At 46.0% G+C, this 27,538-nt stretch overlaps 1 protein-coding gene across 8 annotated transcripts in view; it reads right to left on the bottom strand.

Annotated features, from left to right (window-relative positions):
* Positions 1-6,674: 6,674 nt before the first annotated feature.
* The window catches only part of LLGL2 (LLGL scribble cell polarity complex component 2), a 69,093-nt gene continuing 48,229 nt past the window's right edge, over positions 6,675-27,538 (bottom strand). For 3 of the 8 annotated variants that reach the window (XM_036756390.1, XM_036756386.1, XM_036756389.1), the window contains exons 4-25: positions 25,898-25,979; positions 25,152-25,267; positions 24,457-24,615; positions 23,508-23,670; positions 22,974-23,106; positions 22,776-22,830; positions 21,927-22,075; positions 15,433-15,650; positions 15,184-15,251; positions 14,890-15,043; positions 14,674-14,778; positions 14,160-14,452; positions 13,454-13,604; positions 12,764-12,914; positions 12,136-12,252; positions 11,813-11,979; positions 10,408-10,672; positions 9,892-10,045; positions 9,673-9,701; positions 8,985-9,032; positions 8,271-8,313; positions 6,675-7,365 (exon numbers count right to left, since the gene is read on the bottom strand). In XM_036756390.1, coding sequence (XP_036612285.1) covers positions 7,158-7,365; positions 8,271-8,313; positions 8,985-9,032; positions 9,673-9,701; positions 9,892-10,045; positions 10,408-10,672; positions 11,813-11,979; positions 12,136-12,252; positions 12,764-12,914; positions 13,454-13,604; positions 14,160-14,452; positions 14,674-14,778; positions 14,890-15,043; positions 15,184-15,251; positions 15,433-15,650; positions 21,927-22,075; positions 22,776-22,830; positions 22,974-23,106; positions 23,508-23,670; positions 24,457-24,615; positions 25,152-25,267; positions 25,898-25,979 — 3,028 coding nt within the window. In that variant the 3' untranslated portion in view covers positions 6,675-7,157. Of the gene's footprint in view, positions 7,366-7,885; positions 7,948-8,270; positions 8,314-8,984; positions 9,033-9,672; positions 9,702-9,891; positions 10,046-10,407; positions 10,673-11,812; positions 11,980-12,135; positions 12,253-12,763; positions 12,915-13,453; positions 13,605-14,159; positions 14,453-14,673; positions 14,779-14,889; positions 15,044-15,183; positions 15,252-15,432; positions 15,651-21,926; positions 22,076-22,775; positions 22,831-22,973; positions 23,107-23,507; positions 23,671-24,456; positions 24,616-25,151; positions 25,268-25,897; positions 25,980-27,538 lie in introns of all 8 variants that reach the window. The other 5 variants (XM_036756393.1, XM_036756392.1, XM_036756388.1 and 2 more) reach the window with 5 other exon arrangements.

The raw sequence follows: 27,538 nt of genomic DNA on the forward strand, positions 1-27,538 counted from the left end.
CACTTCCCCCCAATTACTTCATACATATTTTCTATTTAATTTTCTATGTACATAATTGTTTTCTCTCATTAAAATGTAAGCTCCTTGAGGGTAGGAACTAATTAATTTTTGTCTTTGTATCTATACATATATCCATGCATATTTTAACCCTAGCCCCTAGCACAGTGCATGGCATATGGTATGAGCTTAGTAGATGCTTGGTTAATTAAAATTAAGTTAAATTAAATTAAATTAAATCAATATAGAACCTCTGGCCAACAGCACCATCCATGAGATCAGGAGAGTTCCAGCAGGTGGGAGGGCAATGCAGCCAACTTAAGTGTGGACTGAGTGCCCTCTGGTGAGCACTGGGAGGTATTTAAGCCACTGGGAAAGCTTGTGCATTCACAGTATCCTCTGACATATCCACTGATTGGTGACAACTATATTCGCTACCCACATCCCTATAAGCCATGGATCGAGGGCTGGGCTTAGAGTCTGGAAGACTTGAATTCAAATTCAGCTTCAAGAGACTGACTCTATGATCTTGGGCAAGTCATTTAAACTATTTGCCTCAATTTCCTCAACTGTAAAGTGGGGGGAATAATAGCATTATAAGGCCGGATGGCAGGTCTCCTAATGCTAATGGATAATTCCTATTTAGGTTCAGGGTTGTTGGGAGGAGCAAATAAGACCATGCTTGTAAAGCACTTACAACGGTGTCTGGGATACAGTAGGTGATTAATATATATCTGGACTAGCCAGATATAGATGAGTATTGCTTTGGAACAATATGAAGGGTATTCTGAAAACCCATACCACTGGACATGTGGAGTTTCTTCAGCTAAAATGGGGATAATAATCCTTCGGTGGCTGAGGGTTAGAGAGGGGCACCATGATTTGCCCCCAAATTGTAGTCAGAATTTGAACACAGACCCTCTGACTTCTACTCTACCACACACCCAGTTACTTTGTTTGGCTCGGTTATGGGAGATAGTTGCCAGAAGGCTGAACACAAGAGGGCATTACTTTGGTTATAGCACTGGAAAATTCGTTTGATCCTTTAAAGGGCGGAAACATTTTTGTCGATCTAAATTGACGTGGGGCATAACAACCCTGCTTTGAATCCTTTGAAATACATAAAAATAGTGATTTTTAGTGACCTGTGATTTCACTGGTATAGGGAACCTGGGGTAAGGAAACTCCCTCCACCAGTGACAATAGTCTTAGGGAGGTCACCTTAGGGAACTGAGAATTTCAACAACTTACAGGGGATTTGAACAATTTACAGAGGCTCATACGGCCATGTCAGAGGCAAGCCTCGAACCCAACAGAAGCCCAGCACTAGGCCAGGCTGTCCAACAACAACAGACATTTAAGTTTATAGGAGCTTTCAGGTCAACAAGCACTCCCTCCAGGAAAGCCCTAGAACAGAATCTCAGAGGGTTAAGTGACTTGCTAGTTAGTGTTAGAGCCAGAAGAATTCAAGCCTAGGTCTTCTCCCTGGCTCTTTTCACTATGTATCAAACTCCTGTTGCTCTGCCCCACCATGCCCATGCATACGTTTACCTCATGTATAGACACTGTGCCTTTGTTACTGTTTTCTTGCTTATAAGTGTGTGTGTGTGTGTGTGTGTGTGTGTGTGTGTGTGTGTAGTGGTTGAGAGGGGAGGGAGAAGGAGTAAGTTGACACCCCTGATGAAATGATGGTGTATTGTTATCTTCATTTCACATTTAGGAAACCAAAGCAAGCAGTGATTTGCCCAGGGTCACACAGCTCCTAAAGTATTTGAGACTGAATTTGCACTCAGGTCTTCTTGACTTTAGGATCAGCATTCTATGCATTGCCTGGATACACTGGATGGCCAAAGATAAGCCATGTCCCTGATGGCCTTTAAAAAGCAAATTCAGTAGCTCTAGAGGCAGTCAAGTCCAGGGAAGCTTTAGAGTGTGTCCATTGGCAGCAGAGAAGAGAGCTAATTATGCAAGAACTTTGCTGTTGGTCTCTTCCTTTTTCCCTCTCTCATAGGCCAAGGAGGGGGGTGGTGGAGAGGAAAAGTTCTCTCTTTCTGCCAACTCTGAATTAGCCCTGGAATACTACAGCTGCGCTAATCACACCCGGTAGAAGGCAAGCCCAATGTGTCTGGGCAGGAGACAGCTTAGACGAGTATGATCTCTGAAAACTGAAAAGAAAGCCCTTCCTGGCCATTGGGAGTTAAAGCGAAGAAAGGAACAAGACCAGAAAACTCAGCTGAGTACCACTGAGCCCAGCAACACAAGGATATCATGAAAAGAAAAGGGATGTAGTGTTGTGAGAAGTTAGAGGTATGTGTTGCCTTGGCCACTTCTATTGCCTATATGCCTCCTTACTTAGGTACTCCATACTCTGCATACTGATTCCATGTATAGTTGTGTGCGTGTAGAATCTTCCCTGAGTTCATCATAGGAGTGCTTCACTATCATTGTTTAAGCTATGCCGTCTCAGTAAATGCCTTTCTTTAGAGATAATTGGATCTACGGGATGATTATTACAGGAAAATGCACTGGTGGGGGCTTGTGCATATCTATAAAGCACTTTGGAAGTTGAGGTAGCCACTCTTTTGGAAAACGAAGGTGGGGGAGAATAGTTCTTAGAGAGGGGAACTACATGTAATACTAGCAACAGCTATAGGGCTTTAAGGTGAACAAAGCACTTCGCATACATTAGCTCATTTGAGTCTCACAATGGCTTTTTCAGGTAAATGCTATGGGTATTATTATAGTGCCCAGCACATAACACAGTACCCGGCACATAGTAGGTGATTAACAAAAATGCTTGTTGACTGTCTGAGGGTTTCCTCATTTAAGAGGTGAGAAAACAGATTCAAAGCTAAGTGACTTGTTCAGCTTCCCACAGAAGCAGCTAGTTGGCATAGTGGGTAGGGCGATGATGGGCTTAATCACTGAGTTACTCAGGTGAGTTGCTTTGCTTTCATTTCCTCTCTTTAAAATGGGGATAATAATACTTACCTCCCAGGGTTAATGTGAGGATAGAGTGAGATGTAAAGCATTCTCCAAACCTTAAAGCTCTATATAAATGTTGGCTATTTATCATTACTATTATTATGGTAAGAGGCAGGATTCGAATCCAAGCTTTCCTCACTCTGCTCTGCATTTTCCTCCAGTGCACTATGCTTTTTCTTTATAGCCAAACTTAATCTAATCACTCCCATGCCCATTTGACTCCCTTTAGATTACAAGTTCCTTGGAGGAAGAGACCATGTCTTCCCAATACTCTATAACTCCCGCAAATGTTGGTGCCACCATGGAGGCTCGTTCGGCATTGGTCAATACTGATGGCTAACCAGGAAACTAGCCCAGGACACAGCTATTGGGTCTCAACAAAGACTGTGCAATACAAGGACTGCACTGGGTAGGAACTGGGAGGCTTTGGTTAACTTTACAAAGCAGAGGGCCATGGCACCAGATTACTTGCGTGTGTGTATATCTATCTGCCTGTCTGTCTGTCTGCATGCATGCATGTATGTATACACATGCCAGATAGGTGGCAGTAGACAGAGTGCCCGGCCTGGAATCAGGAAGACCTGAGTTCAAACCCAGCTTCAGACACTTCTTAGCTATGAGCTTGAGAAGGAAATGGCAAACCACTCCAGTATCTTTGGCAAGAAACATTACCCCCACTCTGCAAAAAAGGGTCATGCAAAGTCAAATATGACTGAAAACAACTAAACAACCTATACACACAGACACACACAAGGCATTTTTTTTTTTTTAGCAAGGCAATTGGGGTTAAGTGACTTGCCCAGGGTCACATAGCTAGTAAGTGTCAAGTGTCTGAGGCCACATTTGAACTCAAGTCTTCCAGGGCCGGTATTCTATCCACAGAGCCCCCTAGCTGCCCCACGGCATTGATCTTTGGAAGTAGTTATAAATTCTTTTAGGTAGGCCAGGCTTGTGGTCTCCAACCACCTCAGACCAGGCATCCTTCTAAGTCTCACCCTTTTGACAATAGTCACTGTCCTTGACGACAGTGACTTAAGGAGTTACCCCCATCCCATTTCCCCAAATATCTTACATAATAATTTTGTCCCAGATAGGCTAAGGCCACTCCTACTCATTTCTCCATTGTAATAAGGTGCTACTTTATTATATAGTGTTTTATGTCTCACAAAGGCTTTCACCTGCATGATCTCACTTCACCTCCCCAGACAACTCTGAACCTAAATAGAAATTATTATCCATTAACACTAGGAGCCCTGCGTCCTAGCAGCTAGCATTATCTTGCTGTTACTCTCATGTTCTGGGCCAGTCCCCTAATAGTTTAGGTTTGACATTGGAACCAAATGAGACAGTCGTAGGTCATCAGTCAACAGTTAATTGAAAAGTTGGAATTTCCCCGAGCCTCAGTTTCTACATCTATACATTCATGGTGTAGTGGAAATTCAGGTATGACCTTGTTTAAGTTATTTGACTGTTCTAGTTAGGGTTCTGTTTCCTTGTCTGTCAAATGAGGAGGTCGAACCTTGTGAGTGTAAGGATCCTTGAAGCCCTGAATCTACAAAGTCAAGAATGTTAAGAATTAGAAGAGGAAAAAAAAAGAATTAGGAGTATAGAAATTTAGAGCTGGACAAAATCTTACCAATCATCTTAGGGAGGCAGCGTGCTAGAGAGTTCTGACTTTGGAATAGGAGGACCTGTGTTTAAATGGGCAAGTCACAACTTCCCTGGGCCTCAGTCTCCTCACCTATAACATAGGTGCGTTAGACTTGATGGCTTGAATTCCGTTCCAGATCTGTGAGCATCTAATGTAGCCCAACACCTTTATTTTACAAATGAGAAAACTGAGGCCCAAAAGGCTGAACCAACTTGCCCAGGGTCTCCTGATTTCTAGGCCAATGCTCAGATTCACATTCCAGGGGGTCTTTCCCTTCCAAAGTCCTGGGACCAGCCCTACATGATCAGGTACATTTTGATAGAATGGGACTAGGGCCTGATTGGAAAGTTTGTGTTTCCTGCCACTTACTTCTTACTAGGAACAGTTTGATGTTTTATAAACTTAGCTGCTAAAGAAATATTCATGCGTCACCTTGGTCAAGTGGAACATCTGAATTGGAAACAACATACAAAAGGCCCAAGGAAACTCATGGAGTCTCTTAAGAGATTTACTCTCCATACTACCTTCTTACCAGGCCAAAGTTTCTGGAATACTTCAAAGCTTGACTCTGTACCCTCTAGCACTTGTCCTAGTCATAGAATATATAAAGTTTTTATGGCTCTCTTTACACTAGCCCTTTGCAAATATCCCCCGACCCTTATAGATTCTTCCCTTGTACAAAAAAAAGTTAAGCAAAACTGACCGACACATAGATGTCATACCGATGCAACTATGCAACATTCTATACCTGTAGTTCCACATCTCTCTAATGACAGGAGGGAAACCTGTCATTCTCTATCCACGGGGACCAAGATCAGTTGGTGTACAGGGTGTTCCTAAAGTCTAGACACATAGGCAAAAATGCATATTTTCAAGAAATGAAATGAAAATTTCAACCACATTTTATTTAATTGGAATATTAACAAGTAACATCTTCAATATGATTTCCATCATTTGTGATTGTATTGGCAATTAAGGAGGGCTTTTAGCACTTATTCAATCAAGTGCCCTTGAAGAGTTTGGCCTTTGTTTCCTTGATTAAATTAGGAGTCCTCGATGACCTCCTTGCCTCAAGGGAAAGCCTAGTTTACATGGGTTTGAGTGACATGTTTGTGACATCAGAGGCTTTTAGACCATGTGGGTTTAAGTAGCATTTTTGTGATGCTTTTAGGTCACTGGGTGAGTTGCATGTGTGACTCACCTTTGATCCTGAACAAGATATGTAAACACAGAGGTTGGCATTCTCCTTTGGAGCTCTGAGCCACAGGAGGAGTGGCGTGTGACTCTGGGACAGCCGTTGTCGAGCTCCCGGCTGGTGAACTCAGATGTTGATGCTTTTTCGTAACTGAGTCGTGATTTGGTCTGTTTCTAATGTATGTTTGTAGTTGTATTTGCTCTGAAGTTCAGGGTTCTGGCTTTTCCTCCTGAACTAAGTGAGTTTATATGTATATGTTGGATTAAAATGAGATTGTTAACCCCTTAATGTTACTTTCCTTAGTAAAGCAGATCAGAAGAACCTGGGCTGGCAGCGTTCTTGTTGTTGGGCTCGTGTTGGTCTCTCACCCCAACAGCTGCTAGCCGACTTGTCGCAACAGTGATGCAAAGGTTGATGCGCTCTGCAAGATTCACGTGAACTCAATGTAATAACTCCACATTGCCATCAGTTTTCCTATGTGTCCAGACTTTAGGGACACCCTGTACTTCATCTGAATTCAGCTGGCAGTGTTTTTACAAACATTATCATGTTCTCCTAGTACTGCCTTCAGTTATATGACACGGAGTTGGAAGAGACCTTGGAGAGCGAACCCCCACCCCCATCCCCACCCTCACCCCAGACAGCCAGAGACAATGGTGGAGAACTCCAAAGGTTTTCACCCAGGTTAGAATGGCACTTTGTTGGGGAGGAGGTGGCTCACCTGGGAACTTCTACCCAGAGCTAAAAAATTGGGGAAAGGAAACCACAAACGGCAGACAAAATAGAGAATGTTTCTAGCTACCTCCCAACCAGGCAAGGATGTATGAATAGACAGACACACAGATATTAGGATAATAAACACACTAGTCCTTTTATTCCAAAAAGACCAGGCCACAGTGTTTAGACATGGTTTGCTCTGTTTTAAAACAGCTACAAGAATAGGGTCCCCCCCCCCCGGATTTAGGGGATAAGATCCTATGCCCTTAGCCCTTAGGGGGTCCCAGCTCCCTCAGGGACTCAGTTGACAGTACATTTCTAAAAATCCATATTCATTTAAATGTAAAACCCTACAGGATTTTTTTAAAAAGTACCAAATAAATCATCATTGTGTCAGTCCAGCGAAGAGGTAATAAGGTATTTATTAAAAACTTTTTCACCCAGAGGCAGTTAAAATTTATAATTTAAAACTTATCCCACTACAAAAGGAGAGGGGAGGGGGAAGAGAATAAAAACTGTGCAAACGTTGACAACAGGGACTAAGACAGACAAGGAGTAGGGGAAGGGGTCATCCTGTCCATTGGGGATGTCTCTGGATTCCAACCTTACCCCCTACCGAAGAGGGTGGGGGAAGGGGATGGTGGTTGTTGGAGAGGCTGAAGAAGCAGCAGAGGTGCAGGCCAGGGGGGTACTCCTGTCCAATCCTGGATGGGCCCCGCCCAGACCTCCACCAGGGTCAGCACCCTCCGTGGTAGGACCTTCAGTAGTGTTGTGGCACTTAAGTCTTTGAGCAGCCTCTGTATCTGCAACGATCACTCTACTGGAGAAAGAGAAAGAATGGGCAACTGGCATCTTCACGGGATATGAGCAGTCCTCAGAGAGTGACCCAGCCCAAAGAGGCATCCAGAGGGACTGGGTGGGTCAGGTTGGGGTGGGAAGGAGGGAGATGGGTAGAAAAACACCTAAGTGTTCAGGGGAGGCTGGACTCCTTCAAGTGAGAGAGTTCCTGAGTCTAGTATAGAAAAAACCCTGAGCTATAAGCATTTCTGAAAGCAGCCTTGGCATGAGAGACTGGGAGCCAGTGTGTGTGTGGTGTATGTTTTCACCTGTCCCTCCCGGGGTTTTTACGGGTGGGGTTTTCCATGAGCAGAGCACTTAAGGAGATGGAACAGAGGAATCCCTGTTCTCTGGGCCTTGGGCACTCCCCTGTACCACCCAAGACGCCTGGATGCCTGTCTGGGGTGGGGTCCCTCTGATTAGTCTCAGGGGCTCCCAGAAAAAGCCCATGGTGACAGAAAGAGTGGAGGAGCCCCTGCCCAGGACCCTCCAAGGTCACCTACCTCCCCCATTATTGTGTCTATGTCCCACTGCAACTTGCTGGGAATACCACTCCCCATAACTCCTGCAAAGAGAAAACCATCACTGCCTAGCTGGGACCTAGTGAGGTTAAGGAGCATTCTATTCAATTCAGTAAACATGTGCACAGAGAAGGACTGTGTAGGTCCTCCAGTACTATTCCTGTGTGCTACAGGAGATACTGGGAACTAGACACATGATATAAAAATGGCACCTTGTAGAATGCAGGAAAAAATACCCCAGGTTCACCGGGACAATGTATTATCCAGTCATAAGGGAGTCACACCACTGAGTGAATCCTGGTTCTTTTTTTTTTTTTTTGAAGAGGGTAGAAAGGGAAACAAGGGGAAGGCATGGAGGCACACTCACCCTCTGTCACCTTCCAAAGTGCTCTGGATCTCCTTCAGGACTCCTGCAAAGAGAATCAATTCACAAGCATTTATATATACCAGGCATTATGACGGCTGCTGGGGGTACCATGGTAAAGAATGAAACTCCCTACCACGTACTACATTGCATGTTTTAAAAATCTTACTGCAGTTTCAGCTATTAAAGCTTAAATAGAGTAATAGACAAATGTAAATAAAGCCCTGTATCAGCATATCAAGAACAAATGCAAAGCAATGAGCTGCAACTTAGTCGGGAGGGAGGGCAGGGCAGTTGTGTGGTGGTGGTGGCAGGTGAGAGGAAATCAGGAACTGAGAATGGGATTTGAGCTGTGTTATCAAGGAAGAGAGGGAAAGACACTGCCCTATCCTAGTGGTCAGGGAGGAGCTGGGATGTGTTGCCTTAAACCCAAATATCTTACATGTGTTGACAGTCACACTTTACACGTACTGTGGGACGGGGGTGGGTAGGGAAGGAGAGGGAAAGTGGGTCTGGTGGTGCCCCATCTTCCTTCTCTTGCCAACGAACTCAGGATATTGCCCATAAGGTGCATGGTTCCCAGGACGGGCCTTTTTGGGATCTCAGGGAAGTCATTCACTAAGCCTCATCTCTGTTCTTAGGCTTCTTGCTAGGATGAGGTGTAGTACTCATCTCCATTTCTTCCCCAGTTCAGATCCTCTCAAATTTCCCACTTACTCTCATCATTGAGTAGGGCCCGTTCCATCAATGGTTCCTGACTCCTCCCTGCAAGGAAGAGGAGTCCACAGACCCACTAAATCCTGACCCTGGTTCCCCTGGAACTCTTCCCCACATTATCCCAACCCTGGCACCAGGGGAGTATTCTAAGGCTGTGGTTTGCAAAGTATGGTCTGGGGATCCCTGTGGGGTCCTCAAGACCCTTTCACAGGGTCCTCGAAGTCAAAACCACTTTTGTAATAATACTAAGACATTTCAATTTCTAATATGGTGGATAGCTACAAACCCACATAAATAAAAGCTCTTTGGAGAGTCCCCAACAGCTCGGGGTCTGCCTGCATCCCGCTCCAGTGTGGCCAATTGGGAAATATTAACAAAATAAATAAATACAGTAGAATATGGGTAATACTAATGTCGATGTGCAGCCCAGAGATGGGTTTGGTGGACCCCTTCTAATTGAGTATGACACCACTGTCCTAAGGAATGCCCCCTTTTCACTCCCAGCTCAGACAGGCATGAAGGGTACAGCTCATGTGAGATGACAAACATCTGTAAAGGGAGCAATTTCTTCATCATCAACACCCCACTTGCATTCAGAATTTCCCCCTTATTCTCATTCTCATGAAGCTTCTGTCCCACCCCAGAGGCTCCTTTAATGTACCCATGGTCAACAGGTAGGTTTACTCACCGCCTCCATCTCCCAAGCTCTCCGAGTTCCTGCAGGGAGGTGACAATGAGGTTTTCTAAGAGCCAGGAAGCAACTTTTGCTTAAGTTGGTCCACCCAGCCCCCAGCCTCCCAATTCCTGCTGCTTCCTGGCCACTGGGATGGAGACATTCAAAGACGGGGGAATTCTTCCATCTGCTTTCAGACCACAGCTCCCCTCTTGAACCAGCTTGCTCTCTCACCTGGCTTTGCCTGGGGCCTTCTTGACGCCTGATCCGTTGCGGGGAGAGCAGTGGTTCTTGTTTTCTGCTGTATCCACTATACAACGAGGCTCAACCAGCCATTTTGTGGAGAGAGAGAACCTCTCAAACTCCGAGGGCGAGATCAGGTAGAAGCCTGCAGAGGTAAGTAAAGGGGTAAAGAGATGGCAAGGTGTGAATCTAACAGGAAATCCAGGGAGGCAAGTGAAGATCCCCTCAGGTCCCAAGCTTCCCCTTTCTTTGATAGCCTCTTCGGTACATCTCATGTCCTGCCGCCATCCAGCCTCTGTCCAGGCACCCACTACTATCCTGAGCATGGCTGAGGGTTTTAACCCTTGGATCAGTAAGCAGAATAATGTCTTAGGAAGACGCATGAAGGTACTCAGCTTTCTGCCTCCACCCCTACCCAAAGGACAAGACAGACAAAGGGTACAAGGGCATGGAAGTGATAGGGAAGGCCTTCTTGGTTTGGGTTGTGGGGCCCCAAGGCCACTGTACCTTGGCCATATTTGGTGAAGACACAGGAAGCGATACCACTAACGTCCTCCTTACGGATGCAGCCGTATCGTACCTGGGGCTTGAGGAAGGGCAGGGAGACTACCTGCACATCACCCAGATTTGTGAGGACCGTTAGGTGGTGTTCTCCATAGTCTTCTGCCTTGCAGCTGCCAAAGTGGGCTACACTGACCCGCCGTACCCGTGAGCCCTCCAATGCAGTGAGTTTGAGTTTCAGCTTTGCGCTAACCTTGGGCAGAGTGAACACCTATTGGGAGAAGGGGGAGGACAGGGAGAACACGATATTATTTATCACCAAAGCTCCCCTGAGAGCCCAGTCCTTCCAAGGTCATCATTTACAAACCTCCCAACAGGAAACTTCATTTTCTACCCTCCCCCATGGTCCTCCCTCTCTTATGTACTGGCTTGTACACATGCCAATCACATCTCCTGGGGGGAGGGGGGACTCGAGATGATTTCTTCCTCATTCCTCACTACTGAAGCCTGTCACTTCCTTCATCTAGGTTCTGCAGAAAAATTAATTTCAGAGCACATTGTATACAGTTACAGCCACATTGTACAATGACTAACTTTGTTAGACTTGGCTCTTTTCAGCAATGCCAGGTTCTAACACAACTCCAAAAGACTCATGATGGAAAAAGCTATCCACATCCAGAGAAAGAACTATGGAGTCTGAATGCAGATTGAAGCACACTATTTGCTCTCTTTTTTTTGTTTTGTTTCTTCTTTCTCAAAGTTCATTCCATCGGTTATAATTCTTCTTTGTATCATGACTAATGCGAAAACATGTTTAGTGTGAATGTATATGTAGAGCTTATATAGAATTGCATGCTGTCTTTGGGAAGGGAGGAGGGGGAGAAAATTTGGAACTTAAAAAGCTTGTGGAACTGTATGCTGTAAACTAAAAATAAATAAATGTAACAAGAAAAAGAAAAATTAACTTCAGGAAGCCTTTCCAGGTGATTCAGTTGTCAGCACTCTTCATCCTATCCTCACACTTCTCCTCACTGTCATACATCCTATCTCTCCCTGGAATCAGGGCTCACACCTTCTCTTCCTTCTAGATACCCAAGATACCCCTACAGAGCCCTATACATGGGTGACCTACTGGGTCACCCACCTGAAAATAAGACTTGGGTCCAATCCCAATGTTCCAGTCTGAGCCTCCTCTACAAAGTAGCCCTGGTTTGCTTCTTCTGGGTTATGTTAATGGAAGGGATGTCCCTATGCCCAGCTACACTCAAATCAGTAATCATTTATTAAGCACTTTTTATATACCAGACCCTGCGCTAAGTGCTAAAGATACAAAGAAAGGCAAAAGCACTAGCAGAGAGGGCTGGTTTCTATTAGTCTCAAGATCAGGAATTAGCCCCTGCCTGCCGACTACCTTGAACTGCTCCTCAGACACAACAAGGAGCTGGTGGCTGCCCTGCATGTCTGGGCTCTTCGAGAGGTCGTGGGCTGCCTCCAGGGGCTCAGGGAGGGGCAAGCCTCGCCCATCCAGGACCAGGATGCCTATGACGGGGGCACGGTGCATCAGCTGGATTTCCTTGGCTAGAAGGAGAGAAGGTGAGGCAGTGATGAAGTGGAGGCATGCCCCTTGACCAGATTCAAGGACTTCCTGTTTTATGCCACGAGAAAGAGTCTGGTCTCCCCCCTCACCCCCCATCCCTCTCCCACTAAGGCCAGACCCTCCCAGCCACCACTCACCCTGTTCAGCTCTGATCGGTTCCTCCATTCTCCTATCAGGAGGTGGGACACGCAAGGAAAAGGCATAGACCGTACCGCCATTGGTGCCCACCCACAAGGAAGGGCAGTGGCAAGAATCTGTGAAGATACAAAGAGTCCTGAGCCACCCATCTCCCTGGAAGTGGGGCAGATTATCCCAGTACACTCACTTTCTAGGCAGCCTAGAAGAGCCAAGACTAACCTAGCCAGGATCAGCAAGTCACTGTGGACCCAAAAGACCACTTCTATGAAGTCCTTCCCCCTTCCCCCCATCCCAGATACACACACGCAGGCTCATATCCTCCACTCTAGAAAGTAGGACTGACAAAGGGACAGCATTATCTTAATACCAGATGAGGAAACTGAGGGACAGAAAAGTCTAATGTCCAGCATTATACACTTAAGAAGTGGAGAATGCAGACTCAAAGCCAGGTACTCTGACTCTAGACATTCTGAACATGGTAGAAAGGAGGACAAGGAACAGAGAAGAATTTTCTAGGGTTGCTGCAACAGGGCAAAGTAATGCTGAGTCAGCTAGTGGTTACTCCTCTCCGCCCCGCGCCCCCCACTCCTTTCCCCACCCCAACTAGACTGAACAGAGGCTGCTCACTGTCCCGAAGGTAGGTGTCAGCGAAGTAGAGGGTCCGGACAAAGCCGGTGAATGAGTCCTCTGCCGACCTCGCCTCAATCTTCCTCTGCACTGGGGCCAGTTCCATGTTTTGCAAGCCTACTCGATCTGCCCTGGCATTCGGCTCCTGCAACTAAGCCAGAGAGGGGGTTGGGGATGAGGTGGATAGGAGAGGAATAGCATAAGTAAGGTATGAGACACAGAAGGGAGAGGTTTGTAAAGCAATACCACTACTGGGTCTGTGCCCCACAGAGATCGAAGAGAGGAAAAGGACCCATGGGAGCAAAAAATATTGATAGCAACTAGAAACTAAGGGATGGCCCACCTGTTGGGGAATGACTAAACATCGGTAATATGGATGTAATGCTAGTCAATGCGCCATAAGATATGACAAAATGGATGAATCTAGAGGAAATTAGAAAGACCTCCATGGAGGACGGCAAAAAGAAATGACGGAAAGTAGGGGTATGATGCCAGCAATGAGACTGTGAGACATCCACAAGGGGCAGGACAAATGCTTTTTGTACCCTGGCCACAAGGCAGCCAGAAGTACCCAGGGAAGCATAAAGAAGAACCTATTATAATACTGGCAGTTTGGGGCTCTCTGCTTCCTGGGAGCCAGATCAGGCCGAGAAGAAAGAAGAAATTAACTTCTCTTCTCTCCAGGCTTACCTCTCCTAAGTTGCCAGCCATGCGCCGCTTGCGACCGGATGTCCTGCTCCGGCTCATTCTTCGGAATGACTGCCTCAAGGATTTCTTCAGAGACTTTACCCGGGACAGGGGACCCTCCATGGCTAGTTGGTCACTGGGGTGCAGTGTACATCTAGGGATGGACAGACACAGATCAGAGGCCCTCAAGTGGAGGCCTGGATAGCCATGCAGCTCATAATAAGAGCTCCCAGCAGAAGATTGAAAGGGAGTAAAGGAAACACATGTATACTTATCTCTCCTTTTCTCCCTCCTTCTGTCAAAGGAGGTGAGATGGAACTACTGAGGTGACAAGATATAGCCAAGAGACCTGACTTCTACCTATTGGCACCCCTGGCTTCCCTTTAAGAGTCAGCTCAAATCCTACCTTCTTGGGAGGAGGTGGGGAGTGGTCTTTCCTATTCTCACCTGCCAGTGCCTTCCACTACATTGTCAGATTATCTTGCATGTACATAGTTATTTACCTGTTGTCTTCTCCATTAGAATGTTTGCTCCTTGAAGGCGGGGACTATTTTTTAAACTATATTTTGTATTTAACATGGTGCCTGGGGCACAATAAGCCCTTAATAAATGTTTGGGGTCTGATTAGGTAATGACTGTCTTCTGCCTGAGTTGCATCCCAGATCTTTCCATGTCTCAACCCTTCTCCCCAGGGGAGGTGCCAACTCACTTGACAAAAATCTGTTTCTTCTGCTGGTGATCAAAAAGCCCAAAGCCATGACTTGTTCCAAAGGCCACAAGCTTCCACTCCGAGTGCAGGGCCAGGGAGGTGACCACTGCCGGGGGCTGGCACTGAATTAGGATGAAAGGCTGGAAGCCAGGCTCGAAGCGGATGGGCCCTTGCCGAGCCCGAAGCCTCTCATGCCCCTTCCACCGATAGCCTTCTTGATCCTGCAACAGGTTAGCTTCCACATGGTCCACCGCCTGCTCTGCCTCCTCATCATTCAACTCTAACACGAGCACCTGGGGGGGGGGGTGGAACAGAGGGGCTGAGGTTGGTAGCTGCCTGAGAGCAGAAGGGCCCAAGCTCCAGCACCTACCATGTGAGCTATGGCTCTAGGACGAGAGGCTGCAGTGTATAGCCAGGGTCACTGAGTAATGGAAGGTAGAAGGGGAAGGGGTGCAAGTTAGGCTGGAACAGAATCCATCCTTCCCTCCCTCTGCTCAGGCCCTCAGTCTCTTACCTGCCCTGCAGTCCCTGCCACTGCCAAGTAACCGCTGTATTTGCAAAGGAAGATCTTCTGAATCCCCAGTCGTGGGTCATCGCTATAGGGATCAAAGGAGCCAACCTGACCAGGGTTGGCAGGAAAAAGTGAGACCTTCCAAATCAGCTCTGAAAACATGTTTTCCCCAATGCCCACCGCCTGCCCGTTCCTAAAGGAGCACCTGCCTGGCCTTACCTTCCTCAGGGGGGGCCACTCATCCTCCCCCAGTGCATTGAGGTTGTCGTTGGGGTCAGTGTCAGTGAGGAACACACGGACTGTGCTTAGCTTATAGAGCAGGCGTAGGCAGACGCCTGAGGCATCCCAGAACCTCACTGTGCCATCCTCATGTCTGCGGGCAGAGCGATCAATGATGAATAGGGGAAAAAGGATGCATTTGGATATGATGGAGTAGCATGGGGACACACTCTGGGAAAATGAGTGGAGTGACTCAGCATACCTGCCCTGCGTGAGATAGACTGTCACACTTACCCAGTGAGCAGCAAGTCCCTCTGAGGTGGATCCGGGGCCAGACTGGTGCCCCCATCGATGGGCCACACCTGAAAAAAACATGACCAGACCTCAAAAGCTGAGCCCCAAAAGTCTGGAAATGCTAAGGAGAAGAAGGCCAGTTTGAGATGGGTGTAATCTTCCTGGTATAACTACGCCCCAATTTGACTTTTAGCCAGATGTGGGAGGCTTTGAGGAAGAAGAAGGGCCACCTTCAGGCCATAAACATACCATGGTGGAATAGCGAGAATTCTGTTTGTTTCCAGCTGCAATGATCCTCTCCCACAGCTTCAGGGAGATGCTAGAGACGTGGTGAGAGCAGGTGATGGCAGAACAGTGGAGAGATGCTAGGTACGGGGCTTGGATGGCTGGCCAGCCTGCTGTCTTCAAGTCAATCACCACCAACTCCTCTTCTGCCAGCACCACCATAGCATATGGCTCATCAAAGTCTAGGGAGATAGAATAGGACCAGACTCAGCAGTTTCAGGCTCCCTCCTCTGCGCTCTGCCAGAGCAGAGAAAACCACTATCTGTCCTAGCCCACTAGGAGGCAGTCTCATCTCCCCAAATCTAGGTTACCATTCCATAATCTAGATAGGAGCCCAGCAATATTCCCCAGAAAGTTGTACACATATTTGGTTACCCGCAACCAAAATTCCCCTGCCCACAGATTCTGTTGACCGTACACAGCTAACTTTGGGCCTGCTGCTGCAAAGCATGGACCCTTACGCTGGGTGAGTCCTAAAAGCAGGAAAATCAGATCACAGAGATGTCCTCTACCCACTCTCACATATGGCTCTCCAGGGATGGAACCATAGAATTCCCATCCCTCCATGTATCCTAATGAAAAGAACTAATTTTCATCTAGTTTTATAAAACCAATTAATATATATTTTTAAAAACAACCCAAATCTCTCCTTCAGAGATTTTCTCAGAAGGGATCAGGAATTCCCCAAGAGAGCCCAGTCTCATGTTTTCTGAATGTACCTACACTTACTGATCCCTCCTATACACATTCAGATTTGGGAATCCTTCCCAGAAGACACACCCCTCCTCCCACATATCAGGTCACTTGGCTGTGTGTGTGTGTGTAGGAAGTGGGGATAAGCTCCCAGGACAGGTGACAGGAAAGGAACAGGCCCACCTTTAAAAACCCCACTGGTTATAAATAACTTGCTGGGTTCAATCAGTGCCTTGCTCACCCTTTAGGACAAGGTTGTTAAAAGTTTGAACTCATTTCAGAGATGGAACTTTGTGATCCTTGCCCAGGGGAATCCCAGTGACCAAGCAAAACCCTTATCCACTTACCCCTACAGCACTGGAAGACCAAAAGACTACTGACTTCTCAACCTTCCATCCCCCTACCAGCATCACCCAAGTGAGTCTCCCGATTTTGGCAAATCTGTTCTTGGCTCCTGAAGCTCCCAGTCCTTTATAGGACCTTTGTACTTAGGAAGGAAGGGTCTGTGATTTTTGTTAATTTATAGAATTTCTAGGTGTGTTAGCTCCACTGAGTAACAACTCCAAGCTAAGTGGGTTAAATCCTACTAAGTTGCCAGAGGCACAAATCAGGTAAATAACTTTCCCAGGGTGAAAAAGCTAATAGCTATTAACATCTATATAGTGCCTTTTTTTTTTTTAACATTTTTTTTCAGGGGGAAGGCAGGGCAATTGGGGTTAAGTGACTCGCCCAAGGTCACACAGCTAGTAAGTGTGTCAAGTGTCTGGGGCCGGATTTGAACTCAGGTCCTCCTGACTCCAGGACCAGTGCTCTACTCACTGTGCCACCTAGCCGCCCCCATAGAGTGCTTTTCAAAGCTCTTTCCAGTTATCCTATTTGATCCTCAAAATAATCTTGAGGGTAGGTGTTACTATCATCCCCATTTTACAGATGAGGAAGCGAAGGCTAGGACAATGACTTGCCCAAGCTCGCACAACTAGAAAACGTTTACGGTAGAATTTGAACTCAGACCTTCATGATTTCTAGCTTTCACTCACTGTGCCACCTAGCTGTCTACAGGACAAGATTCTTGGCAAAGAAACCACAGACTGAAAATAACAGTACAGATTGTTAAGTCTTGGGGAGGGGGAAGGGAAGGGAGAAAAATTTAGAATTCAAAATCTTACAAAAATGAATGTTGAAAAATATCTTTACATGTAATTGGAAAAAACCAAAATACTACCAAGTGAAAATAACAGTAACACACGAGCATGAGCCAACAAGAGAACGACGGAGCTGACACTTCCTAATTGGTAAAAGCAACGACAATCTAATTAAATCAGACAAGGTGGTAAAAAAATGAAATTATCAAGATTATTTGAAACAAGGATTTGATATCCTCTATCATTAATTATGAATCTTGCCCTAAGTGTACATGGTGCCTTGAGATAATGAAGTCACAGCATGAAACCACTGTAATTAACAAGAGTCAAAAACTTCAGCTTTTGCTGTTTGAAAATGGTGTGTGTCACCTACACAAGCATTCATATCTGTGTACAAACTGGGAAAGGGAATTTTTTAATCTGTTGAGAAATTTACCAAGTGAAGAGTTTCAGGAGTTGAAATTAATAGGTTAAATTTTTTTTTTTTACAACGCAATATCTCCTGATTAGTTTGCCATCAGGGAAGATGTACATGTGCTGACCATATTTCAAATAAAAACCTTTGCATATGAGTGGATGAGACTGAAAAATGTGTATCGTGATCTAGTAAGCACAGCCAACAATCCTCTTCTTTGACTGTGCTCCACGTTTTTGTGCAGCTCTGCCTCATTTAAATTCAATTCACTCAAAAGTCAAGACATCACATCACCCTTGTGATGTCATTGGCCCCCTTCAAGAAGGGAGGTTGATGAACATTTTTGTGAGGTAGTCTTTTTCTGCCATGACAGCCACTAAAACCAGAAATCAAACTAGACTAAATAGAGAACTGACCATTGAACCACTGCATCACAAGATTAAAAAAAAATAACAAAGCAATATGAAATCACATCCATGCTGCCGAAACATTACCAAAATGATGGTCAATTAATAATTTTAGCGAAAGAAAAGGTTTCCCTGCTAAAAATGATTTTTAAACATAATTTCATCTTTACCTCATCCTTTTTAATTCCTATTTTTGTGTAGATTTTATGATGAATATACTCATTTACAATGCATATGCACATACATGCACATGATTTATAGATATCTGTATATTGGAGATGCTCAATTTTTTAAAAAATAAATACATGATCACAGAAAGGCTTGGAGACCACTGTTTTAAGGCACTGAAAAACAAGACACAATATGAAGATACAAGAAAATACATGAAGACATCTAAGTGATGCAGAGCAAGATAAGCAAAATCATAAAAGGCATACAAACTATGAAAAAAAAAATAAAGCTGGAGGCAGAAAAGCTTTATGGAAATTCTGACTGCCTGGGAAGAAGACACAGTACAAAAGGATCTCCTATTTGCTGGTTACTTCTTAAGATGGATACAGTAGAATGTTTTGTTTTTCTTTCCCTTTCTGAGATTCAAATAGAACATGGTTTCATAGTGATAGATGAAGGTGGGGGGCAGTGATCATTGAAGATACCTCCCTCTTATTCATTTCTTCTTCCTAGGGGGTTCTCTGTTGACAAACAGGGGTTCCCTACCTGGGGGACACGAAGCTAGTAAAGAGGGTATGGGGAATATTTAGCAAATAATTATGCCATCCTATTGAAATATTACAAAAGTGGCAGGGTTAGTGATAACTAACAATTTAAGGATGGAGAAAGTCAGGTATTAGCAATTTAATCCAGCATTGTGTAATGGAGAGAGGCCTAGACTTTCCCAAGACTCAGTTTCTTATTCACTAAAAAGGCCAGATGACCTCTAAGATCTCTTCCAACTCTGGATCTAAAATCTCCTGAATTAGGAATAACAACCCTGCTCCCTGTTACCAATCATATCCAAAGCAAGAAACAAAGTGGAGGCTGAACATAATTTGGAGGATGGGGTATCTCTTTTTAAAAGTACCAAGAATTAAACTGTTGTTTGACAAGAAACAGAAACAAGGGTCTCTAATTTATTTGATTGTGTTCTGATAAACATTTAACAATTTTATGATCCTAAGTATTGAACAAAGGATTCCTTATGAGAAAATTAATCTCTTTGTTTTATTTATGGGTATACACATGGTAAACACTTAAGTTTATTACTTTTCAAACTGAATAGAAGACATGGAGGTTTACTGAAAGCCAATGTCAAGAGAAACCAAAAAAGGTTGGGGACCCTAGTGACAGTGGACAGACAAGGACTTTGGGCAGTGGGTTCAGGTATGGCTAGGGTGAAGTGGACATACAGAAACACGGGCTTACCTATTAGTGAATGGCTAAACAAATCGTCGTATATGGATGGAAAAGAATATTGTTGTGCTGTAAGAACTGATGAAATGGAGGACACTGGGAAGACTTCTATGAACTGATGCCAAGGGAAGTGAACAGAACTGAGAGAAACATTTATGCCATGATAACATGACAAAGAAAAACAACTCTGAAAGACTTTAGAACTCCAATCAGTGCAATGATAAATCCGGATTGCTAAAGAGCATAGCATGTTACCCACCTCCTGCTAGGCAGATGATAGACTTAAAATGCAGAATAAGACATATAACTTTGGACATGGCTAATATGGGGATTTGTTTTGCTGGACTGTGTATATTAATTATGAAGATTTTCTTTTTTTAAAAACTGTTCATTGGGGAAGGGCCAATGGGAGAGATAATACATGCTTAAAATGAATGAATTTTTTTTAAATGACAGGTCACAGAACTAAAGAATGATGGTTCCCCACTACAAAAGCCTCCCATTTATAGAATCTAAATTTTTTTTTCAAATATCTTTGTTTCTTATGAAGTATTATCTTCCCAATATCTTTGTGAGGCTATAATTCTTTCCATGCTTGCAGAGAAGAAACTCAGGGAGGACAAAGGCACCTCCTTTTATCCTTCGGTATTGTTTTGTATTTTAGCAATTCGTGCCTGCCTTATCTCCCTGACTACATCATCATGTCAGTCACCTGAACCCCGTCTTACTTGTTTTTTCACCTCTAAAGCTTAACACAAAAGGTGGCACAGTGTCCTTAGCTGAAGTTTGTTGTGGAATTCAGTGACTTAGCAGCGTCACACAGAAGGTGAGTGACAGAGCAGGCTTAGAACACCACTGGACTGTAGCCCTAAGAGGATGGCATGGCAAACAGTAACCTAGGTGTGTCAGGCTCTCCAGAGGAGGAAGTGGAAGGAAAACATAAGGGCTGAGTCTGAATGAAAGACTTGGTAGGCTCAGTGAGGACAGAAGAACACAGACAACAGCAGGGCCGGGGTAGTCCTGGGATTGCCCTACCCTTTCTTCTCCAGCTCAAAAGGCCTCATTAAACTGGAATAATTAGGAGGAGGAACTCCTACTCTCTCTTTCTCCCTCCAGGTTTCAATATCAGCCCCCTTTGATCTCACCCAAGTTTGAAGACTGATTCACCCCTGTGCTATTTGATTCAGGCTGTGCCCAGCTTTTGCAAGGGAAGACTGGGGTGGGGGTGGGAGGAGGATAGGTCTCTTAAAGTCACCCTGACTACTCTCCCTAGCCCCCACCTTGTTTCCCTTAACACAAGAGTTGGTAGAGTAGATTTTTAAGCAGGAAAAGTCATGACTGAGAGCAAAAATTACGAGCGAATTAGCACTGACTCTCGGAGGATGTGGATACAAACTTTACCTCTATGTAATCTTGGGCAAATTGCTTACGTTTCCTAGGCCCAAGTTTTCTCAAGTACGACTTGAAGGGCTTAGACTAAATGTCCTCCAATGCTCATTTTTGACTCCTTCCTCTGCCCCTCCTTTCAATTCAAATACAAATGTTAAGGACCTATTACAAGGAGAGGGAGGCTTGAAGTCATTGAGACCCGGGTTCAAGTCTAGCTTCTGACATATACTGGCTTTGTGACCTTGAGCTAGTCATCTAGCTTCTCAAATGCTCTCGATGAGTGGTGTCCAATAGAAATGAAAGCCACTAACCCACGTATTAGGATCCCTGTAGGTATAGATTGACTTAGAAAACCATTTGATTGATATTCTTTCTAGCTGAGTGACCCAGGGCAAGTCACTTAACCTGTGTCTAATCTAGTTTCTCCAACCGATAAACGGGCATGAGAATAGTAGCACCCACTCCCAAGGGCCATCTGGAGGACAAAGATGAGATAATATTTGTAAAACACTTCCCACAGTGCTTGGCACAGGGTAGGCAATATATAAATGTTAGCGACTATCATTATGGTTATTGTAACTATATGTAGTAATATAGATAACTCTATATGCTATTATATTATTATCATATGTTGCTACATTGGCAAAGGGAGTTTCCTCACTTAGCAGTTCCCCTATATTAGTGAAATCACAGGTACGGTCCCCATTCATATTAGGTAGGTGGCAAGTGCTGGGCCTGGAGTTAGGAAGACTTGAGTTCAAATCAGGCCTCAGACTCATTCTAGCTGTGTGACTCTGGGCAAGTCACTTAACCTCCGTCTGCCTCCATTTCTTCAACTGTGAGATGGGTGTAATCACAGCATCTATCTCCAAGGGTGGTGGTTGTGAGGATTAAGTGAGATGTTTGTGCTTAAAAAAAAAAAATGCTTTCTCCCCTTCCCTCCTACCCCCTCTATCCCTCTGTGAAGGCCTTCTTCGCTTCATCTACTGACCCACAGCTCACCAGAGTCGGCTTCTGCGAGGACGGTGAAGTCAATGACGCGAGAGGTGAAGTCAAACGCTGTCTCCTGGCTCCCATGAGTCACGGAGATGCTGTGCCGGTCTCCATAGCTGGCTCGGGGCATGCCGCCCTGGAAGATGATGTAGGGCAGCCTGGGAGTGGGGAGTCAAACCAGGAGACACAATGAGCTCTGCCAGGGGGGAAGTGGGGGCGTGCATTCAAGGCAAGGACAGAGGGGAGCATCCTTCCTACTTTTCTGGAAAGGGTCGCTAGACAAAGAGGACAATCTAAGATATCCTATGACCTGCCTTGTCCTGGGGAGTCTGATACAACTTGTCTCCCTTCCCGGGAGTCAGTTTCCCAGGCAGTGATGGTGACAAGGACATAACACTATATGCTCCTAAGTAGGAAGGGAGATCTGGGCTTTTTCTCTTAATTCACCCCTTCCCTTTCTTTCTGAATATGCCATTTTTCATAATGAAACATCGTAGGGCTGAAAGGATACTGGGAATAGGACTCCCAGTCATTGATGTTGGATGCGTACATATGTGTAAAGAGAATTAAGGTTTATAAATGAGTCAGGAGTCTTTCCCCTCCCTTCCCAGAAGGACCTGAATGCTCTTGGCTCCCTTTCTTATTCCCCGATTCCTATTCCCCTGTTGGGTTAGGGGCCAATGGCTTCCACTCACGGTGGATGGCAGACTGGAAATCATCACCGATGTGTTTCTATCAAGCAGAAAAGTGTGTGCTTGTTTAGGGAATATGGGTCACTTTCTACATACTGGGGATGGGGGTGGGGGGGAATAGATGGTAGAGTGAAAAAGAGAAGAGGGAAAAAACCAAGAGGCATACCCTTTCCTGGTCTTCAGCCAAAAGATTTTAGAAATAGCTTTACAAGGATAAGGACCTGGGTTAAAAAAAGGAGAAATGGAATCGGTTAGAGAACACACAGGCTCATCGATTCATACGTCTACAGATGCAGAGATCTGCTGAAGAGACCAATGCCTGGGGCCCTGGCGCTGAGAACCAGGTACACCCACGCCCACTGACCATAAGGCACTCTGCTTTGCACCGGCTCAGGATGCTGGGCTTCACTGGACACTTTCCACTGGCAGTAACTCCCATCATAATGGCAACTGACAATGCAACCCCCGTCTCGCTGCCAGCAGACATTCTCCAGTTGCTAGAGGAGGGGAGAGGTGGGAAGGATATCAAAATTGAGTAGGCAGTTTTCCCCATCACCTAAACCCTCTCCCCCAGTTTAAATACAGAGGGTTAGTACCATAGCATGGTGCAATGGAAAGAATCAGGGGACCTGGTTTGAATCCCAGCTCTGCGTCCCTTCTCTGGGCCTCAGTAAAATTAGGGGGTTGAACTCATGATGCAAAGTCCCTCCAGTTCCACACCCTAGGATCCCATACAAGTTCCTCTAGAGTGCTCAGAGTTCGTAGGATATCAAGGGGTAGGGACCATGTATATTTGTTCTGCCCATGCCTATCTGTCATCAGTACCAGGCACTAGCATCAAAAGAAAGCTATCGGATGCCCATCCTACTCCCCCACAGCCCCTGGGCATGCTACCTACCTGGCCACTCAGGAAGTGTTGCAGCACCCGGCTCTTTTGAAGGTCCCAGATAACAATGAGGCCCCTGCTATAGCCAATCAGGACCTGGGTAGGGTCCTGTGGGTGTTCCTGTAGTGCTTCCACCATCTCAAATGCCCGCCAGTGCTGTGCATCCTTGGGCAACCTAGACACAAGGAATTGACAAACAGACAGGTTCCCACCATAGCCAAGACTTTGTGGTGGGAGAGGAGTGTATGATGCTGATGGACAGCTCAGTGAGGTAGTGACCAAGGGAGCTGCGTTCTCTCCTCTTTCTGCTGCTGCTGGTGCAATGTAAGAAAGTCCCTGGCGGTGTGAGCAGGGAATGGATTCCCAACTACCCCAGAAATGCCAAAGGAACGGTGGATCCTAGCAAATCTACAGATGACTGTTTAGCATAAATTGTAATACGTATCCTCCAATACTCCAGAGCTGGAGGTCAGGCTCCTTGCTGGGGCCCTGGCTTATTTCAAAGGAGCCAATGTTCTCAAATGCCCCAAAATATGATGGTAAGCCCTGCTCCAGAAGCTGGCGCTTTGGGGTCAGTCCAAAAGCCAGACAAAGCAATCACACACGGTGTCTGATGACTACCCAGAGATGAAGTTCAAATCTGAACAAGTCCCAAAGTACCCAAGCTTCTTCAACAAGGGGAGAAAAGTCACTGTCTCCCTACCCTACCCCCTACTGAGGGCATGATCTGTCCTGAAATCTATACCCAACTTGCTCAGTCCTGAGATGGATAACTGAATGAGCTCTATGTTTTATATATACTGAATACCACCCCAGGTACACCCCTCCTTTCCCCCAACTCACTCTGGCTTCCCAGTCCTTTCAAGTTATACCATGGCCACAACTACTCCCTCACCCAGTGGATGAGGCTGGCCTTAGCCTGACTCTGTGAAAGTCTGCGGAGACCCTCAGCCCAGCTCACCATTGCAAGACAGCCTCAGTACTGATAGTCTGGTCCTCTAGCATCTGGAAAGAGGGCAGCTTCTCCACAAATATGTTACCACTTTCAGTGCCCAGATATAGCAGCTCTTGGGAGGAATGAGGCAGAATCACTGTGATCTGGGTGGCGCTGGGGGCAGCCCTGAAAATGGAAAATTCACTGTTGTATTCCAACTGCCAAAATCCCCAGTTAAGGCAGAAAATATGGGTGAGTGTGAGGGTCTAGGGAAGGTGGGGGGCAGGTTGTCTCTGCGAAGTCCCACTCATAAGAAGTCAGGCCCCTCCCCTTCTGAACTTTCCCTCCCTCCCCCTCCAGAATGTACTGTGCTTTGGAAATCTTGCTGAGATGGACAAGAAGACAAACATCAGTTACTCTCTGCATCAAACCCAGACAAATGGCTGTGAACTCTGAAACCTCAATGCTTCTTACACCATGCTGGAGAAACACACCAGATACTTTCTGAGGCCCTCTGTGTATCCTAGCCATCCATTTGGGCGGCTCCCACAAGCTGGCCCCAGGTACACGCTGAAGCCATACTCTGAGCTCATCCCAAGGTGAACCGAGCTCTCTGCTGGTACCAGGGGCAGGAGGCAAGGGGGGGTGGGGTGCGGGGTGTTAGAATTTGGCCTCTTCGTTAGAATCTAGGGAGGGGTAAGGACCTAGTCTCTGGGACTTACCCTGGGGGGCCCCGAAGTGTGGAGAATTTCTCTTCATGCAGCTCAGATACCCCATTTCTCTGGTTTAGGCTCCAGAGGTGCAGACTGTTGTCATCCAGTAAGGTGATCAGTTGGCACTGAGTGGAGGACGGGACAAAGATGGATGTTGGGGGTGAGATGGGGGTTGAACATGCTGCTTAAGTTAGCTGAGGTTGTAGGGGGAGGAGTCGGGGAGGAGGGCTAGTCGTCTTGGACAAAAACCCAAGGATCCTCTTACCACATTTGGTCTGGGGGATTCTTTGTGTACCAGTTAATAACAGGGCTTTCAATCTGCAGCTTGTAAAAGGAGGCGGCACCTCTCGTGTCCAAGGATAGCACCACTCCCAGTATTTTATGGCTATCATACCGTTTCCCTCCTTCCTCTCAGTTGCAACAAGGTGGGGTGAGGGAGGATAAAGGGAAAGCAAGACCCCTAGTCAACTGGTTTGCATTCCTTCTAGGTGAAGACAAGGCAAGACTCTGAATATCGATTGGGAAGAAATGAGGGGAGGGGGCTGGCAATCTTAGCAACAGTCTGCGCTTGGCTTTCTAAATCCTGCCCGATCTATTCCCCATGGTTCCAGAGCTACAGCCTGGGCAGTTGGGCAAAGCTGAGCCATCTCCTGTGATACCACCCTAAACCACCCCAAACCACCCCACTTCTCCCCTTTACCCCAGTCTGCACCTGTTATCACATTCCTTATTTTACTAGTATAGGACATCCTCACCTGGCCAGGGAGGAAGTGGATTTGTACCACAGCATTGTTCTCCCGGTGAAGACCCATGAACTCCACGCCGGGGGCACCATAGCTGGAAGCTGGTTTAGGAACAAGTTTAAAAGGAGAAGCCCCAATCCATTCTACCCAACTCCTAGGAAAGGTGGTGAAGAAAGCTCCCTCCCTTTCTGCCCCCCATCCCACGTCTAGCGTATAGAGCTAGGTAACTGAAGACTGTAAACTTCTCTAGCTCAGAGACCAGGGATTGGGCATTCACGAGGAATGATCATTCATTTTTCCAGTGGCCTTGGGGCAGGGAGAAAAACTAGTACTTTTTGTAAGGCAAGGAGACAGCAAGGGGTTAATTCTTTAGACACGCTGTTATTGTCAAAAGGTTGTCCCACTTTGAGGGTGAGCGGGGATGGCTTTACTTCTCTGTACTGTACCCAGACAGAGGCTTAAAGCTGCTGCTGCTGACCAAAGGTCCTCAGACCCCAAAGCTTCAGGGAGCCTAGCTTTCACACGGAGCATATACAAGGGACTATGAGAAACCCATACCATCCCCACCTCCTCACCCTAAGCAGCTGCTTCCAGACAAATCTGATGTATTACTGGTTGGTAACCAGGATATGCCCAGCCTTCTCAGGACTGGGTTGGTAATGATTAACCTGGCAGAGATGCAGGGCTGATTCACCCTACTAACAGGCAAGGCCCCATGTCCTCCCAACTATACCCACCCCTCCCACTTAAATTCAGCAAGACTTGTCCTGTCTTGTCCCTGTCCCCATCTCCCTTCCCCCAACTTAGGGCCCAGTTCGGATCAAATCTCTCCTCCAAGCAGGAAAAAAAAGAGGCATCCAGTCAAGGAGCCAAAGCAACTACATGCCTTTACTGTTTAATAATATGTCCTGGTTCAGTTCTGGAGATGGCACATCTAACTGAAAAGTCCTTAAAGAACCCTTGCCCCTGGTCCAGAGCCCTTTGGGGAAGGTTTAAGCATTAGATCTGAGTACATTTCATTTCCTGAAATGATCCAGAAAGCATTGGGGCAGCGGGAGAAGATTAACAATCCCAGTACAACTCAATGTGACCATTAAATCAGTCTGTACTCTTCATGGTTCTTGGAATGACCCCTTGGCTGCTCTTGGTCCACACTGGTCTCCCAAGAGCCTCTGGGTAATAACCAAGGGCCAGAATGGCAACATTTACCTATCTGTGCTTACCAACTTGCCAACCCAGGCCCAATCAGTCAACTAACATTAAAGGTGTCCTTCACTGTGTTAAATATTGGGAATAAAAAACAAAAGGGAAACAAAAACCCTGCCCTCAAAGAGCATATATTCTAGCAGGGAAATTAAGAGGTCTGGAGATAATGAAATAGGTTCCTTGCCTCAAGGATAACCCTCCAACCAAAGACCTTCTCAAAAGTTGTAGACCATGGACACTGTTGCAAGAAGAGGCCATAGATACCAAGGCAGCAGGTTGAAGTCAATGCATCGTATAGCAGCTAGGATACTGGACTTGGGAGTCAGAAGACCTGAGTTCTAAATCTAGCCTCAGAAATTTAATAGTCAGGTATCACCCTTGGCAGGTCACTTAACCTCTGTTTGCCTCAGCTTCCTCTGCTAGAAGAGCCTCTAAAATCTCTTTTAA

Source organism: Trichosurus vulpecula, chromosome 4 (genome assembly GCF_011100635.1).
Source record: "Trichosurus vulpecula isolate mTriVul1 chromosome 4, mTriVul1.pri, whole genome shotgun sequence".
Lineage (NCBI taxonomy): Eukaryota > Metazoa > Chordata > Mammalia > Diprotodontia > Phalangeridae > Trichosurus > Trichosurus vulpecula.